The sequence below is a fragment of the Megachile rotundata genome, chromosome 5, assembly GCF_050947335.1.
Source record: "Megachile rotundata isolate GNS110a chromosome 5, iyMegRotu1, whole genome shotgun sequence".
NCBI classification, from domain to species: Eukaryota; Metazoa; Arthropoda; class Insecta; order Hymenoptera; family Megachilidae; genus Megachile; species Megachile rotundata.
Window position 1 is genome coordinate 8200570 of NC_134987.1, and position 19518 is coordinate 8220087.

At 36.5% G+C, this 19518-nt stretch overlaps 1 protein-coding gene and 1 long non-coding RNA gene across 5 annotated transcripts in view; one reads left to right on the top strand and one right to left on the bottom strand.

Moving 5' to 3' along the window:
- The window catches only part of LOC143264460 (uncharacterized), a 31206-nt gene extending 12108 nt beyond the window's left edge, over window positions 1-19098 (bottom strand). Inside the window, exons 1-3 of one of the 3 annotated variants that reach the window (XR_013038185.1) lie at window positions 3669-3959; window positions 2520-2966; window positions 1610-1707 (exon numbers count right to left, since the gene is read on the bottom strand). This is a non-coding gene — a long non-coding RNA (uncharacterized LOC143264460). Of the gene's footprint in view, window positions 1-1609; window positions 1708-2519; window positions 3960-18626 lie in introns of those variants that run through there. The other 2 variants (XR_013038184.1, XR_013038186.1) reach the window with 2 other exon arrangements.
- Window positions 4003-19518, top strand: part of tsl (membrane-attack complex domain containing protein torso-like) — a 137851-nt gene continuing 122335 nt past the window's right edge. Inside the window, exon 1 of one of the 2 annotated variants that reach the window (XM_076531801.1) lies at window positions 4003-4575. In XM_076531801.1, the coding sequence (XP_076387916.1) occupies window positions 4463-4575 (113 nt within the window). In that variant the 5' untranslated portion in view covers window positions 4003-4462. Of the gene's footprint in view, window positions 4576-15966; window positions 16333-19518 lie in introns of those variants that run through there. The other variant, XM_076531802.1, reaches the window with a different exon arrangement.

The window sequence follows — 19518 nt, forward strand, 5'->3', positions numbered from 1 at the left end:
TTTTGCTGGGAACCAGCGTGACGATTAACGCGATATACATAGTCATTTCTTTTCCGGCCGGTATCAGAACTTTCACGCTCGAAATGTTGGCTGTGCATTGCGAAATCAGATGATATTTGCACAACCGCGACGGCGTGGCGTGGATTCGCGTTTGCACGATTGTGCGCCAATTACGCGAACTGTAACGCAGTTTGGTAACTACTTCTATTTAGCAAGTACCGGAAGAATTGTACGTTGGATCGTTCATTAATATTCTTCAAGGTCGAGGAGCGGTATTTTCGAAATTTACGGAGAAGGTGCAGGAAAGATGCGATATAGTAAAGTGCTAAATTTTTACCATTCATTGTAAGGTCTTTTTATCTTTGTTATTTTTCTGTTGTTTATTATGTCATTTTTATGTTATTTATTATTTTATTTTTATGTCATTTATTGTGTTATTTTTTGGTTATTTATTATATTATTTTTGGGTGATTTTTATACAAGTATTTTTATAAAAATTATGATAGTTGATATTAAGTTTGCTGCTTCTTACCTTGGTCTCAGAAGAATGCCACTATTTTTTAAGTCCGTTTTACTATGTCAATTTTTAAGTGATAATATTGTAATATTTGTAGAAATTAAATTGGAAGTTAGATTTAAGGAAAACATGTTTTCCCATGTTAATTTCTGTCAATACAATCGAAAGATTCATCTGCCACAACCAGAGTCAGATTTTCCAGCTTTATTAATAGTGACACACTGTACTACATATGAGCCAAGTAGATTTTCTACGTATGCAAGGTTAGGTTAGAAATGCAGAAATAGAAACATGTTCCTAAAAATTTGAAGACTTTTATTTATTTACAGTGTTGCATCAAACTCTACATATAAAAACACTTTCACAGATTGAAGAATCCATTTAATAACGTGTTCCAAGAAGATTCTTCTTGTCAACCGAATGTGAATCCCTTTCACCGTCAATTTGCACGATTATGTAATCGTGAAATATTGAGACACGTTCCCAGGTGAATTTAACCGTCCAACAATTAAACGAACTACATTTGCTTAAAAGACTAACTATAACAATTCATAGAAATTCAATGAATGTTTCACGAGTCATAAAAGTGTGAGAACCGTGAGTTTATTCAAAGCTACATATAGTCTGCTTGTATTTAACCTATGAACTGTATAAATACCCCATTAAATTTAACGACTAATTAAATACTTATTTAATTTCTAACTATCATTTCACCGTAATGCAAATCTCTCAAGAACTTTCCTCGAAAGAGTACTAAAAAACGAACAATACAATCTGCGTTTCGGTAAAGTTGATAAAAGAATAGCGGAGAGAAAAAGCGATTAGAGAAACAGATCGTTGATTTGATTTAGGAGAAATGAACGTGAGAACGGAAATGGCTAAGGTGGCGTGAATTAGGCTTCATTGTTATCCGAGGAATGACAGGAAGAAGAGTTATCGTAAGAAGGAAGCTTGCGCGTAATGAGGCGAATCAGATCGTCAGTTACGAAATATCAAGATCGCTTACAATTTCTTGCAACAGACTCGATGAAGTTTCAAAAGTGAAACGATTACCACACGTTTTATTCCCTGTTTTGTCGCGTGCATATTTACCTCGTTTTTGTGTCACGATCGTTATGGTAACAGCAGTCTACCGCGATTCAACAGACATTACGCGGCTTCTTGTGGTGGAATGTTTATCATTCATCGATCTATAACGTACAAAGTGATACAATTACATTTTGCAAAGGTTGGAGGTGATTAAGAATTGGAACTTTGGGGTGGAAGTCGGGTGAGGTCGAGTGAGGTCGGTGGAAGTCGGGTGAGGTCGAAGGACGGTGTGGAGTCGAGGTGGGAAATTTAGAAACTTGGGGGTTAGTTTTTCCACATTCCCAAATTCCTATATCTTCAAATTCCCAAGCTTCCAAATTCCCAAGCTCCCAAATTCCCAAGCTCCCAAATTCCCAAGTCCCCAAATTCCCAAGCTTCCGAATTCCCAAGCTCCCAAATTCCCAAGTCCCCAAATTCCCAAGCTCCCAAATTCCCAAGCTCCCAAATTCCCAAGTCCCCAAATTCCCACATCCCCAAATTCCCAAGCTTCCGAATTCCCAAGCTCCCAAATTCCCAAGTCCCCAAATTCCCAAGTCCCCAAATTCCCAAGCTCCCGAATTCCTAAGCTTCCAAATTCCCAAGCTCCCAAATTCCCAAGCTCCCAAATTCCCAAGTCCCCAAATTCCCAAGCTTCCGAATTCCCAAGCTCCCAAATTCGCAAGTCCCCAAATTCCCAAGTCCCCAAATTCCCAAGCTCCCGAATTCCCAAGCTCCCAAATTCCCAAGCTCCCAAATTCTCAAGCTCCCAAATTCCCAAGTTCCCAAATTCCCAAGCTTCCAAACCCACAAACTCCTAAACCCCCAACCCCCCAAAAATCACAATAATCAGCAAATCTCTATCATTTCAAATACACCTCAATATTTCTAACCACATCGATATTTCATAATTGTGTCTATCGCAACAAGTACATACATAGAAGCAAGTTTCCACTGCCCCGTCGAAGATATTTATACTCCATCACTTTTTGCATTTTCTCTCTTTCATCATTTGCGTAATCGCCTATTTTCCGCAATCCTTCGCTAAACAGTGTATCATTAAAGAACAACATATCTCATCGGATAGCCTTCTCCGATTATCAGATAAGTCGACTTTGATCTCCGATTTTTCAATGTCCGAGAAACCCGTTTGCCATGTATCGCTGAAAGGGACTAAGATAGGTATGTGTCTACGCCAAGCGAGATCCTCTGAAACAAGTATCGATCTTGTCCAAAAATGGATTCTTCTTATCTACAGTTTACCACCAGGGCCGGCGCGAGTTCTATGGAATGTCTATCATTCTACATTTCAGACGCGCTTTGTGTGGAATCTCTTGGTTGGAAGGCATTCTCAAATGTTTTGTTCGGTTTGTTTGGGGAGGTTCTGAAATAGGATCAAGTTTTCGAGTATATTATGAGATGGGATGTACAGAATGTTATCACTTGATTAATTCGGTGAAATGTTGAAAATATTGTAAATGCATTTTAATGTTAAGGGGATTCATATCAAAGTGGAATAAGACACTTTGGTATTCTACATACATATCTATTCTATATATGTTGGTACTAGGTGGAGAATTCTGAGGATGAAAGATTTAAGTTTGAAAATCTGAATATTTATGAGATTAATATTAGTAGATTTGTAATCAAGATTTTGTGGTAATCAAGATTTGAAAATTTACGAATAGTGAAATTTTTCAAAATTTCAAGTCTAAAATTTTAGCGTCGAGATTTCGAAATTCTCAAAGTTGTAATTTTCAGATTTATGACTGTCCATAAGGCTACATTCGTAAGTTATGAAATTTCTGAACTCCCACGTTCCTAAATTTGCATATTAACGAATTCTAAAAATTCCAGTTCCAAATCAGATCTCAAATCTTCAAATCTCAAAATTCTCCAAATTGCCAAACTTTCAAATTCTCAAATTCCGTAACTCTCCACCCAGACGTTCTATGTATCTAATTTCCAGCTTCTAATTTCCCAAATTATCAGCCTCCCAAAGTGACAAATTTCCACATATGAAAATTGCTAAATCTCTGATCTTCAAATGTTTCAAATATCCCAAACTTATCAACTTATCCCTAACCTATATTCTCAAACCTCCAAGTTCACCAAATTGTCCTATTCCCAAATTCTCCAATTCCAAGTTCTCCAAACTGTTAAATCCTCAGGTCCAATTTCAAGATTCACAAATAGCAAACTATTCAAATTACGAAGTCCCCAAATTCCGAAACTGTCGAGTGCCAAAAAAGTCCACCGACACTTCAAAAATATTGTCCGCCGACCCTGTTCGCCACCCACCGTGAGCTTTGAACCTTCGTCCGTCCACCGTCTCCCTCTTCAAGCAACTATCATCGGCGTGTGTGCGCGTACTCGTTTATAAACGTCTCGTGCGTGCACACACGCTCGAACGCGCGCGAGCGCGCGCATTCAGCTCCAATCGTTCCTCGCGAGTAGACACCCGCCGCAGTCGCGGAGACTCGGTGCTCACGGTGAGATCGTGGTCGTAGCCGATCGTGAACGGTGAACGGTATCGATCGATCGATCGATCGATCCGCCAAATCGTACTTTTAAAAGGAGATCACCAAGAAAAAAGTCTCTATCTTACACGATCGAATTGGATCACGGGAAGATCGGCACAGTGGATTCTTATCGATCGATGTCGATATCTGCAATAATCGTCAGAATACGCGGCAAATAAGAGCGCGAAAATGGCCGGACTGATTCTGCGCGGTGACGATCCACGTGCTTGCTGTTGATCCTCACGGAATCGATAACTACACTGGAGATCGAGGAGGCACGAAGAGGATAAAATTGAAACTTGTAAAACTTGTAAAATTGTAAGAGTGGGTTAAAACACAGAGAGTAGTGATTTCGTGAATGATTCGAGAGGTTCTTTTAGTGATATGGTTTTTCTTCCGACAAGTGGATGCACATAGTCTAGAGAACAATAGGAAAATTGTGCAGAGATGGACCACCCTTGAGACGTTCAGGTGAGACCGTTTCTTTTATATTTTTTAACAGTAAGTTCATTCAACTTTGAACATTTGCAATGATGACAATTTTTAAATATTTAATAGAAGATTGTCTTGTACTAATTATATAATACCAGATCATTTATTTCCATACAAAGTCTGATACTAAAATAGTGATAGGTTGTACGCCTGTTTATATGCAACTCTTCATGCATTACAACCAAACATGAAAAAATTAATTGTATTCATATGCGAGTGTCCATATATTTCAACCAACTCAAAAATATTAATTCAAACTTCTCAATATTTTATTAAAAATAATTTCATTTGAAACATAGTCAATTTCATTCAATTTTAAAAAAATAACACAATTAATAGAGAAGTAAGATCATGTATTAAAATGAATTTCTTGAAGACACTTCAGTGCATTAAAAAGCAGTAAAAGTAATTTATAGCATTTTGATTGATACGAGTGTTTAAAAATAAATGTCGCAGTGACAAAATGGGAATGATCGATTTAATGTCACAGTATCCGTGTGACAGTTCGAGATGTGGCAATCGTGAGACAGTGTCGACGGTAAAATCTGATATCGTATTATTATAGTGATAGTTCCGTTTAATTGCAATGCATCGGGGGTATCGAAACAGGTGTAATTGTGATCACGAGTTCCTTTTGCGTAATAATCGTGGAACGGTTTCTCAGTAGAATAACGCGTTAAAGAAGTTTAATTAACCCTCTTTTTTTTCTAATCACATAATCGGTTCGATTACTATCTCAACGTTAGAGAATCATTGTTGCAACTTCACGCGAATTTATGAGGTTAATGAATATCAGTTAACTCTCGATTAAAATACAAAACTTTGCAGTGAATTTTACAATTCACTGAAACGTTACCTCCTGTTCCGCTTCTATAAACAGGTAATACTTTTTATTTACTTTTTGTCGCGTATTTTGTTGCTTTCGTTTTAGTATAATACGTAAGAGGGAAATGATTGTTTTATGGTTTGCACAGTGAATAGCCACGCTAACAAGTCGAGATACTTTTTAGAAAGGGATTATTAAAATGTGTTGCGTTAAAATGAAATAGTATCGATAGAAGATCGACCTTCGTAGGAAGGGAGAAGAAAAATTACCCGGCATGCAGCGCTCGTGAGAACCGGCTACCAAATAAACACGTGCTACTTGCCATGCATACTTTCGTGTGCGCTATTCAAATCAATATTTTTCTTTCTTCCTCCGTTTTTGTGTGTTTTCCAGCTACGATCATAGAATATTAATCCTTTAATCTTTATTCGGTACGAGTTTCCCTCGAATTTCCTTCTGACAGAGTATACAATGCAGGATATCCTATTTTCGTCCATCCGCTTCATCATCCCCCATTATCTCCTCAAAACATGTTTCCAGCAAAATTGACTGCGCTTTGTGAGGATCATTTCCGAAATTTCGCAATGATTTTTATTCTTCAAAAGTTGCATACTTTTCTGTTCTTATATAAATCTCAATTCGTTTCAAATCTTACAAGGTATTTAAATATTTGAACATATTGTAAGGTCATGAAACATTTCAAACTTGAATATAAAATATTTCGTGCAAATGTTTGAAGTATTTCGTAAGTTTTATATTTCTGTTATATTGTATTATCGTTCTAAATTATTCTTACTACTGTTATAAATTATTTTTATGCACACAATAATTTTTGAAATTTATACAAAATTTTAATAATTCTCACAGAATGTTTCTGCAAATCTATGTACAATAAAAAAATTATACGAAGTTTTATTGAAGAAGGAAATTTACTAAGAAAGAATCAACATCCTACATGAAATAGTGAAGGGTTAGATAACATTTGATCAACGCTATAATTGCAGACATATTACACACCCGATTATTTGAACAATCTTCCTTCTACGTCTTACACACAATTTTATTTGAATATTTGTCAATCGCTATAACTAACGTCCCAGGTGATAAAAGCATAGTTTCTTGGAATTAATTAGATTCAGGTAGCACCGCCATTACGTTGATTGTCGATAAGCTGACGGTTTGCGGTAACGTTTTATGTTTGACTTTGTTTGATTTCACGAGGAATAACTCGAACGCTATACAGAGGTAATTTACCGTAAAAAAATACAATTCTACAGTTATGATATCTATCGGAACCATGTTGAAACAGGTGTTAAACGTTCTTTTTCTGTTCTTCGATTCACGATAATGTAAATGAATCATTATCAGGATTTATTAGAATGACAATCTGTCATCAAAAGTTGTACTTAGTACTTAGTACTGTGTACTCAAATATTTCAGAGAAGTATACAGATTTTGTATTTATTTTTTTATACTGTGCTTCAATTTATTTTATATCATATAGAATAATTTTTATAGTGTTCAAAATTATTCAATTGTACTATTTTTTGGTTATAGTTTTTTGAATCGTTATGATTGGTATTTTATTACGCAATTGACTCGATCTAAATCGATCTTAAACGGCAATGGTTGAGAAACTCTTACGCTTGGCGGAAAGTTTCGACTACAATGATTCTGAAGGGAAATTGTAAGAGTTAGAAAATACCTAGCAATAATTACTAGGCTGAAGACGACATAGCCTACTGAAAGTTGGATTGCGGCAGACAACCTTGGACTCATTGTACTTAGAGGACCAATGGGCTCATTCTAGTTTACCTTAGTACAATTTTTAAATTACCTTCTAATTTTACCATTTTACCATTTTGACAACTCTAGAGACAAAATAGTAATAGCATATTTAATTGATACCATTAGCATTTTATGACATCTATATAATTTTTTATCAATCTTCGCTCAGAAATTCGATCGAAAATGTCAAGGTTGATGATAAAAATATAACATGTATAATATCGGTACCTGATTTTGATTGTTACTGTTTCATAAATAACAAAGATATTTTGCAGGCTTGAACACACGTGTTAAACACGTGCGAAAACAATCTGACTTGCATCTAGTATACGAATGAAATAGATTAATGGCTCAACGCGTTGCACAAGCCAGGCAGATCCCATCTGTAACCACCTCAATTTTTCAATCAAATATTCAATTTTCCACTCGAAATTGTTTGAAGTATAACTCGGACCAAAATACATCTCAACGACCCTATTAATCGGAAGGTGATAACCGAAAGTTTGCAGCGTGCAAATTTCAGAAGCAGTCTAAAATTTTCGAAATCATCCAAGGATATCCACTGACTTCTTTTCGAAAGCGAAACGGTTTGATTATTGCACGAATAAATTTCCATACAATTAACGAATACCTTTACCATTTTATCGTCAAATTTATTCGTATACACTTAACGGTGACAGTAGGTCAATAATGACAATCAGATTCAATTCACTTTGGGTCAAAAGTGGTCCGTTTCATAATGAATTATCACGATAAGGTTTCGTTGTGTTTATTACACTTTCACCGGCGTAGTTTGCCTCCGTATGGGCACATGCGTGGCACAATAAAAATTATCCCCCGAATGTTACTCAACAAACAGGATACGCTCACATCGAGCCAACGTTTTCGTCCAGGTTGCTCATTCACCTACGAAATCGTGCTGATACACGTATACCGTACCGTTACCCGGAATAATCATGTATCTATCGTAGATAGCAGAAAAATTCAACGAGAACAATGAGTCAGCTGCGCACGAAACCGTAACAACCCGAGAGTTAATAACTTGGATCGGTGAATTATTATGATTAAATATACAGTTATAGTTATATTAATTCTCTGTAGACATTCAAGATTTTCATATTCAAATTTTTTAGATTTTATGTAGAGTTCAATTACTTAGTTAGGGTTCAATATTTTTATACACAGAGTACAAGTATTCGGAAGTTTCATATGTGGGTTATAGGTATTCAAGATTTTCATATGTGGAGTACATGTATTCAGGATGTTCATACATATGTGGAGTTCACGTATTCAGAATTTCCATATACAAATTTTTTAGACTTTATGTAGAGTTCAATTATTTAGTTAGGGTTCAATATTTTTATACACAGAGTACAAGTAATCGGAAGTTTCATATGTGGGTTATAGGTATTCAAGATTTTCATATGTGGAGTACATGTATTCAGGATGTTCATATGTGGAGTTCACGTATTCAAGATTTCCATATACAAATTTTTTAGACTTTATGTAGGGTTAAATTATTTAGTTAGGGTTCAATATTCTTATACATAGAGTACAAGTATTCCAAAGTTTCATATGTGGGTTATAGGTATTCAAGACTTTCATATGTGGAATGCACCTATTCAGGATTTTCATATGTGGAGTGCGGCATTAAAAATTTTCAGATACAAATTTTTCAGACTTTATGTAGGGTTAAATTATTTAGTTAGGGTTCAATATTCTTATACATAGAGTACAAGTATTCCAAAGTTTCATATGTGGGTTATAGGTATTCAAGATTTTCATATGTGGAGTACAAGCAATCAGGATTTTCATATGTGGAGTACAGTACTGAAAATTTTCATATAGGGACAAGTATTCAATATCTTCAGATTATAGTATAAATATTAAAGATTTTCATATAGGGTACAAGTATTTAAAATTTACCCACACATGTGTGTGTCATGTTTTTCATGTACAGTACAAGTAGTCAATGTTCACATATGTATAATACAAATATTCAAGAGTTTCATATACCTTGAATATACATGTTACCACAAGCGAAATTGTGAGACATGTAACTTCTTGAAATCTTGTAGTACAGTAGCCTCCCGATATATTGCCGTCTTGGCTGAAAAATTGTCCTGCAGATCATTTATTCCATTAAACTAGCTAGCTTTAATTTAAACGACACTAAACGACTGTTACTACGCAGGAAAATTACCACTGATAACCTGTGACCTACAAAACCACAGATCACTAATGTCAGTTTAATCAAACAATTCCATAAAAATTTGCACAAACCAGAACTAGTCAACCTATATATTCAAATCCGAATGCTTCAATCCTCGTTAAAATACGCTAAATCGATAAGTTATCATGAGTCACTTAGAATACAGTAGAATTCATTAGGCGATCTGGTTCGGTGGCACGATCGCAGGTGCAGGACCTCCGACCAGAGTAAATATCGATTGACTTTACGGCAGATAAAAGCGGCGCAACGTTCTCTCAACATTTATCATCGACATCGCAGGACGCACTTTCACGCTCGCTGGTGCACGCGATACACGGTAACACGTTTCCCGTGTGTAGACACCCGGGAAACAACGATGGAAAGAAAACGGCTGACACGTGCGAACGTGGCCGAACGTCCTTATACCACTTACCCAGATTTTCAACCAGGAACAAGCGCCCGATAATGCCGGACACGATGGAGTTTTGCAAGAAAAAATACCGGGGACTTGTTACTTTCGAGACGTGATCGATGGAAATCAACGTATGGCGACCTTACACGCGTTGTTAACCGTGATCGATTACGTCTGTCGGTTATTGTTTTGTCGGCTATAAATGACCGGTGTAACGCTGCGATGCGATACGATATAATAGCTGTTAATTAACATCTTGGGTACGAGCGTGTAAGGAATTGACAAGCTGTTGCGGTGATGGATAAGGGGTGCTTGGGGGAATTTATGGGCTGAGCATGGTGTGCAGAGATGGAGGGGTTTTTAAGTTAAGAATGTGCAAATTTGGAAATGTGGAGATATGGAATTTTGAAATAGAGGTTTTTGGGAATAGAGTAATTTAGAAATTTGGAACTCTACTAGAAAGGTATTTGGAACCTCTAGAAGTTGAGAGGGTTGGAGGTTGGGTAATTGAGGAAATGTGAGATTTGGATTTAATAATTTAGGAATTTAGGATTTCCTAATTTGAGAATTCGGAGATATTAAAATATGAAAAGTTGGGTCATTTCAAGACTCATTTTCAGACTAAAAATATATAAGATGTCTGACAATAACGACTTTATTATTTAATAAACATTCACATTGAAAGTGAAGAAATAACTTTGCCGAAATAATATATTGACCAACTTGGCCCACTTTTGCATGAACAAAATATGATACAAAATACGCATAAACAAAAACGTATTACATAACATATTACCGCTGTAATATCAATTCTTGTTTCTGAGTATCATTCAAATAAAAATGTTTATAATAACTTAAATAACTAAGAGAAATAACTTGGAGATAAGCTGAAGAAATTGTTCCACGTCCATGGATATTTCTTTCGTCGTCCGTGATTCAACAATTTGTGCTCTGTCAGCTCCTACATCTCAGTAAATGAAGTATAAACCGCAAAATTGTTGCTCAACGTTGAAATGACTCGAGGTTAATGTCTCAAAGCCATTCACACCGCTTGTAGAGTCCAAGAAAGCATTGTTATTTCCTCTGTACGATTATCCACAGTCGACTATGCGTATCTTTCACTGACGCGTTTTATATTATTTTATGTATAATATTTCTAAATCCCAAATTTCCAATTTCCCAAATTTCCAACTTCTCAAATTTCTAAATCTTCAAATTTCCAACTCCTCCAATTTTCAGTTCCCCAAATTTCCAACCTCCCAAATTCCCAAGCCCCCAAATTCCCAAGTCTCCAAATTCCCATCCTTCCGAATTTCCAAGCCCCCGAATTCCCAAGCCCCCGAATTCCCAAACCCCCAAATTCCCAAGTCCCCAAATTTCCACCCTCCCAAATTCCCAAGTCCCCAAATTTCCACCTTCCCAAATTCCCAAGTCCCCAAATTCCCAAGCCTCCAAATTCCCAAGTCCTCAAATTCCCAAGCTCCCAAATTCCCAAGTCCCCAAATTCCCATCCTTCCGAATTCCCAAGCCCCCAAATTTCCAAGTCCCCAAATTCCCAAGTCCCCAAATTCCCAAGTCCCCAAATTTCCACCTTCCCAAATTCCCAAGTCCCCAAATTCCCAAGCCCCCAAATTCCCAAGCCCCCAAATTCCCAAGTCCCCAAATTCCTATCCTTCCAAATTCCGAAGCCACCAAATTCCCAAGTCCCCAAATCCACAGCGTCCCAAACGTCCACATTCCATCACCACTCCAGGTACCGCAACAAAATTCCACCCAACATAATTGCAATAACTGTACATCTCGATATTTTCCGTCACAAACAAATTCCAAAGTTGCAGCTGCAGAGCCTCGATGTTTAAGTTCGTTCTCCGCACTTAAGACCACACGTCCAAAAGACTTATAAGCCGCTATAACAGTATTTTCAGCTGAAACGATGGGTTCCGTTGCAAAATCACCACCAGATTGTACGGTTTCCAATGAAAACGTGACCTGCAGCGAGATCTTCGCGATTGGCTTCTCATGCAGCACGAGATCTGCGATTTTTTAAACGATCTTTCTTCGTGATCCATGACGCAAGATGATCGGTGAAGAAGAACGCGTTGTTCCCTACAACTTATCGAACTTACGAGCGAATAACAGTGTATCTTCAAATGTCACGAGGAAATCTTCAAGTACCTACACTGTGATAGGAATTATTCATTCGACCTTGTGGAATCCTCTCTCCTTTTCTTTTTCGAATAATAATCCACGAGGGTAGACTATGACGTTGCAAAATAATCGAAACAAGCGTCGTAAAGGATGCGAGTTGATTTTCCTCAAGGACGACCACAAATTTTTATTTAATTTTTTAACGGGTTATAAATAGCGATGCGCCTTGGTTGACATTCTTGTGTACCCTGGGGATCGTAAATATTTTAGTATATGGTGGTTTTGGAAGTGGGAGATTTGAAGGTTTGGAGAGTTTGAAATGTTGGGGTGGAAAGATTGGGATTTTGAGAGATTTGGGGGTTTGAAGAGTTGGGGATTTGAGAAGTTGGAGGTTTGAGAAGTTGGGGGTTTGAGAAGTTTGGGGTTTGAGAAGTTGGAGATTTAGGAATTGGGGGTTTGAGAATTTGGGGATTAGAGAAGTTGGATATTTAAAAATTTGAGTGTTTGAGAATTTGGGAATTTGAGAAGTTGAAAATTTATGAATTTGGGGGTCTGAGAATTTGAGGATTTGAGAAGTTAAAGATGTAGGAATTGGGAGTTTGAGAAGTTGAACTCATCCTTCTGAGAACTTGCAAAATTTAAAAAAAATGAAGCGTTTAAAAATTTACAAATGAAGCTCCATAATTTCCAAACTAGAAAATGTGAGTTACCAATTTATTAATCAAATACCCCGCACCAAATAATTGATGTAGTAATCTAAATACAGTTATTGCAGAAACGACCGCCATTACATGTTTTTCCTCCGCGTAAGATGGAAACAAGAAAGTACGAAAGAGGAGAAATACTTTTTCTCCATTGTCGGCTTCGAAACGATGAAATATATTCGACTTCACAAACCTGCATGCAAGTATTCGCGGGAACGAGGCGCTCTTATGCCGTACGCTGAAGATACACTTAAAATGCCTTTGTAAATGCCAGCTTGTGATTCCCAGGAACATAAAAGGAACACGAACACTCTTCTTTCGCTTACCGTGTAATAATGATAGTGTAAGGAATAATAAGAGCTCCGTTGCAAAAATCTGGTTTTGCTTCCATTATCCTTTACAAAAATGGAGGACACCTAAATTCTTTTTTTCAATGAATACAGTTAGAAAATGTACAAAACTAACAAAAAGAAAACTAAATGCTATGCAAATGGGGTTGTTAATCAGGAACAAAATTTGTAACAAAATATTTAAGTATTATGTTAATAAAATTCACAGTTGATTTTAGATTTATTTTTTCACAGTGTATATTGATTATCAATTACTGTAAGTTAAAATATTGCAAGCTAATATTTGTTAATTAAATATTCATACAGTTGGGTTGTTAACCAGATTCTAGCTTCGTAACAAAATATTTGTCACGTTAATAAAATAGTATGCAAATAGTTTATTCATGGGGTTGTTAATCAGGAACAAAATTTGTAAAAAAATATTTATCACATTAATAAAATTCAGGATGGATTTTAGATTTATTTTTTCACAGTAGATATTGATTACCAATTACTGCAAGTTAAAATATTGCAAGCTAATATTTGTTAATTAAATATTCATACAGTTGGGTTGTTAACCGGATCCTAACTTTGTAACAAAATATTTGTCACGTTACTAAAATAGTGTGCAAATAGTTTATTCATGGAGTTGTTAATCAGGAACAAAATTTGTAACAAAATATTTATCACATTAATAAAATTCAGGATGGATTTTAGATTTATTTTTACACAGTAGATATTGATTATCATTTACTGTTAAAGTACTGCAAGCTAATATTTATGAACTATTAGTAACTTGAAATTTGTTAACGTTTACGGTAAACAAAAGTAAACTTTTTCACACCAGAGTTAAAATACAACCTTCCTCCCTTTAAGGGAGACAAGTGTCTCTTGATGTTCCCTCTGTCCATGAGTTTATTTTTGTTCGATGAAAATAATCTATGCATTTCAACCTCGAAATCGTTCTTCACGTCCACTTATATTAACTATCATAGATAACGATTCCACTTAATTATCATGCAGTATCCGCTTCGTTCTCAACAACAAACCGGATTCGACGCACATTCCACGATCATTAATATATTTTACATATATCATGATTTTTTTCTTTTTATCTTGTATAACGATCATCGACGAACACGTTGTTTTCGAGTCAGTTTACGATTATGGCTATAGGTTTAGTGGCAAAAGGCACCGTGTCAAGTAGTCGTTTACCGATAAAGCAAATGCAACGAACTCGTTATCAATCAGTTGTACAAACGCTACCAAGTTCAATATTGACGCGTGTGTAATTTGTGCGAGCACAGAGTGGTATCAACACAAATCGGTACGATATTAATGGATCATGGTTCGACGCTTACGAAAAACATCAAATACAGCGATCGAACGACCTCATCGCCATGATAGGTTAACCTATATGCGTATGAGCAGTTTGTTACATTTTCACACCTTTTGAATTTTTAATGCTTTAAGTTCTTGGAATTTTTAATTTTCGTATGATAACACTTTTAAATTCACTGTTTGAATATTCTTTAATTTTTAAATTTACACATTCTTAAAGTACCAAATGCTTGAATTTTCGAAGTAGCACATTCTTGAATTCCCAACTCTTCAACTTTTGGAATAGATAAATTTTTAAATTTTCAGAAACTTGAATCTCAAAATTCTACTTTGTAAATCTTATAATACATCAATTCCCAAATCCCAAAATTTTTCGTTCCTCAAATTGCCACATTCCTACATTCGCACATTCCAAAATTCCCAAAATAAAAATCTCCAAATATCTAAATTTCCAAATCTCCAAATCTCCAAATCTCCAAATCCCTAAATTTCCGAATCTCCAAATCTCTAAATCCCCAAATCTCCAAATCTCTAAATCCCTAAATCTCCAAATCCCTAAAGCTCCAAATCCCTAAATCTCCAAATCCTTAAATCCTCAATTCCCCAAATCCCCAAATCCCCAATTCTCCAAGTCCCCAAGTCCCCAAGTCCCCAAGTCCCCAAATTCCCAAATCCCTAAATCTCCAAATTTCCAAATCTCCAAATCTCCAAATCCCCAAATCCCCAAATCCCTAAATCCCTAAATCCCTAAATCCCCAAATCCCCAAATCCCTAAATCCCTAAATCCCCAAGTCCCCAAGTCCCCAAATTCCCAAATCTCCAAATCTCCAAATCTCCAAATCTTCAAATCTCCAAATCCCCAAATCCCCAAATCCCCAAATTCCCAAATCTCCAAATCCCTAAATCTCCAAATCTCTAAATCTCCAAATCTCCAAATCTCCAAATCTCCAAATCCCCAAATCCCCAAATCCCCAAATTCCCAAATTCCCAAATCCCCAAATCTCCAAATCTCTAAATCCCCAAAGATTTACAATTTCGGAGAATTAAGAAAGAACAACATACTTGAATAAGAATTATTGACGTATTTTCAGCCGCTGACGTAAATTTAAATTTTTTATATTGTTTTTGTCGGTGACATATACACCGACGTTTCTGCTATTTTTGAATACCGTGAGCATAAATATACGTCATTCGAATATTTATGTGAAGTCTTCGAATTCATAACAACAGCTTTTATTATGTTTCTGATGGACTCTCGTTATATTGCCATGAATGAAACATTCCTGGAGTTAACAGTACACGTATTTAGTCTTAAACGTCTTAAAGTCTTTAGTCACGTCTTAATATCCGAAAGTCCCAAAATTCTCACGCCCCAAGCTCCCAAAGTAAAAAATAAAAATTATCAAGTTCAAAAATACTAAAATTATCGACACCAAAATTTTCCCCAAAAACAAAAAAAGAATTGAGTAACAATCACACAAATTTTTTTCTAAAACTTCATCATCTTACAAATTTTCGCACAGACAAAAAACAGCAACCATGCTCGAAACTTAACACCTCGTAACTCAGCACGTTTCTAAGCTCAAAATCTCTATTCTTCCTCTTTGATTAGCTTATCACCTCGCCGATAAGATTCGGTTTCACTAGATGACACATTGATGGATTTCTCCGAACGATGAATTCTTTTGTCAATCGATAAAGGACTCGAAATCAGTTGCGCACAATTAATTGGATGATTAACGAAGACACATAGGACTTGTTCGGTAAATGAACGCAACAAGTGTGCAGTGGCAACAAGTGCATGTAACGTTGATTGGTACGGCAACGTTGGCAGCTCGTGTTATCTTTTGCTGTCTTGCAACAAGCAGTCAGTGACCCATAACAATTAGTGTTGCGAGGGAAGGGAGAGTTGAATGCGACCAGAGGAGGGGAATGTTGATTAACGGAAGTGGAATAAACTTGCGTGATCCGGTAGGGTAAGTCCATCACGACTTCTTGACCCCTGGTCACTCGTGTGATTTTTACACGAATCGAATCACTAAATTATGTGCAATTAACACTTGTTCACTCATTACTTGTTCATTTATTACTCGTTCATCAGGGTGGTTCTTTTGATCATTTTCTAGTGATGACAAACGATGGACATCGAAGAGACAAATAATTTTTCTTATGAAGAATTACAAAGAATTTTCTACAGAGAACGATGAAGGCTTTTGTATCAAGATTACTTGTTTTTAAGTTTACAAGTCTTGCATATAAATTTTGTGCAATAAAATATGAACTTCATATGTATATTTAATTTTGGGGGTCTGAGTGACTTGAAGACATTTCATATTTTTGAATGACTGATACATTGTGCAAGAAGAAAAAATATATGTACATTCATTTGTGAGGACAACATCAATAACACTGAAAACCTTGAAAAGTAGCTTCACTTCTTTCAGTACAAAAATATTCTCTGCAACGTACACATCCTTTGAACCTACTCAAATTGTATAAATATGTCAAATATCGTTATAATATTCTCTTTACCGTAATATTCTATTTTCATAGAAAGTGTCACACATAGATTCCAGACCACCCTATGTAAGACAAAAGACCGAATAAAATTGCAAATTTTTTTAACTACCCAATCTAGATCACCTTTCCTCTATGAATCATCACCAATCACTCACGTTTTGAAGGCCAACCTACATGATAAAGTTTACAGGATCAAGTATCGCCTTACAGTATCGACGTTTGCAGAAAGCTCTATCGACATCGGCAATGTTCATAGCGTGACAAGTATTGTGATTGACGTTAAAGCGTATCTTAGAATGCGTTCAACACGTGCTCGATCGTTAATTGAATGCCAACGAAGATAGAATCGCACGATGATCGGAGTTCTCGGTTGTCAAACGAACAAAGCTTCGAGTCTGTCTGGCGTTCCGCGAACACATCGATCTCTTCCCGTTGCACCGGCTGCAGATTAAAATGACGTGTTCGTGTCATACTTCGCATTGCGATCGCATTACGGATTTAGAAAGGGAGACACGCGAGATTCGTAAATAGAATATCCGCGGTTCCCGTCCAACCTGGCGCGATCAATTTTCTCTACCCCGCGATTTGTTACACGTGCGATCCTAACGCAAACACCGCGTGTTACAAGGATTACGAATGTCTGAAATTTATTAGCATCTGCGCGACCGGAATTAGTGTATACATTGATTCATAACGGTGTCATGCGCCATTTTTTGTGCTGAGGTTGGTTCATACTCTGCAGGCTACTGTACTGCTGCTTCTGGGTACGGTGTTGGTTTGTAGTTAAATGGTGGTTGGATGATGTGGAAATTTGAGGATTTGTGATAGTTGGAGGTTTGGGGATTTGGGATCTTGGGGACTTGGGAATTTGGGAATTTGGGGATGTGGGAATTCGGGGATGTGGGAATTCGGGGATGTGGGAATTCGGGGATGTGGGAATTCGGGGATGTGGGAATTTGGGGGTGTGCGAATTTGGAGATATGGGAGTTTGGAAACTTGGGAATTTAGGAGCTTGGGAATTTGGAAATGTGGGAATTTGAGGATGTGGAAATTTGGAGATGTGGGAATTTGGAGACTTGGGAATTTGGAAGCTTGGGAATTTTGAAACTTGGGAATTTGGGAACTTGGGAATTTGGAAACTTGGGAATTTGGGAGCTTGGGAATTTGGAGACTTGGGAATTTGAGAGCTTGGGAATTTGGAAATGTGGGAATTTGGGAGCTTGGGAATTTGGGAATGTGGGAATTTGGAGATGTGGGAATTTGGAAACTTGGGAATTTGGGAGCTTGGGAATTTTGAAACTTGGGAATTTGGGAACTTGGGAATTTGGGAGCTTGGGAATTTGGGAGCTTGGGAATTTGAGAGCTTGGGAATTTGGAAATGTGGGAATTTGGGAACTTGGGAATTTGGGAATGTGGGAATTTGGGAATGTGGGAATTTGGAGATGTGGGAATTTGGAAACTTGGGAATTTGGGAGCTTGGGAATTTTGAAACTTGGGAATTTGGGAACTTGGGAATTTGGGAACTTGGGAATTTGGGAGCTTAGGAATTTGGAAGCTTCAAAATTTTGAAACTTGTAAATTTGGAAATATGTACATCTTTCTCTCTCAACAAATCTCAAAATCATACAGTATTTGATCATCCAATTATAATATCCACCCACATTAAGTACCAGATGATACACATTACACTAAACCTACTTATCCACTTCCTTTCCCAATAAAAATCAATAACACAATTCAGGTTACTTACGAAATCTGTCCGAATCAGATCACTTTTCTCACATTTCCTCTGCTTGAACTATCCACGTTCCATTTTAGGAATGTACACATTGAACCGAGTCTAATAGGCAAACTGGCACGTCGTTAGCGTTGCACGTGCACCGTGATTCACGAGCGCAATAATTGTGACAATCATTTATTATACTCTTCTTACCTTCTTCTCCTTCTCTCTTTCGCTTTCCATAAACTCACTGGGTACTGTCAGCAATGTACAGTTCGTGTCTAAGTGTTTTGATAGTTGCATACGAATGGAGTATTGCGTGCTTCGATTTTGCTAAATCACGCGAAGCGAGTCGCGATGCCTATAAATCTTGCGGCAGTGAGGAAAGCGGTTGCGAGAAAGCCGATAATTGCATGCAATAAATAATTTACATATTTGTAGAGTCAGAGAGACTCTTCTCTTGTTCCTTTCGCTGTCGAGGGTGAATATAATCGCTTGGAATCACGAGACAATCACTGGTAGGTAGGGAATTGCAAGAGGTGATTTATGTGAGGAGTTTTGGTTGACTTTGTTTGGAACATTTGCATCGTTAGGAGTTTAGAAGTACAGGTGTTTAAATGTTTAGAAATATACAAGCTTAAAAATGTTCAAGTTTAGAAGTTTATAAATGAACAAGTTTAAAAATGTACAGGTTTAGAAGTTTAAATATGAACAAGTTTAAAAATGTTCAAGTTTAGAAGTTTATAAAATGAACAAGTTTGAAAATGTTCAAGTTTAGAAGTTTATAAAATGTACAAGTTTAAAAATGTTCAAGTTTAGAAGTTTACAAAATACACAAGTTTAAAAATGTACAAGTTTAGAAGTTTACAAAATACACAAGTTTAAAAATGTACAAGTTTAGAAGTTTACAAAATATACAAGT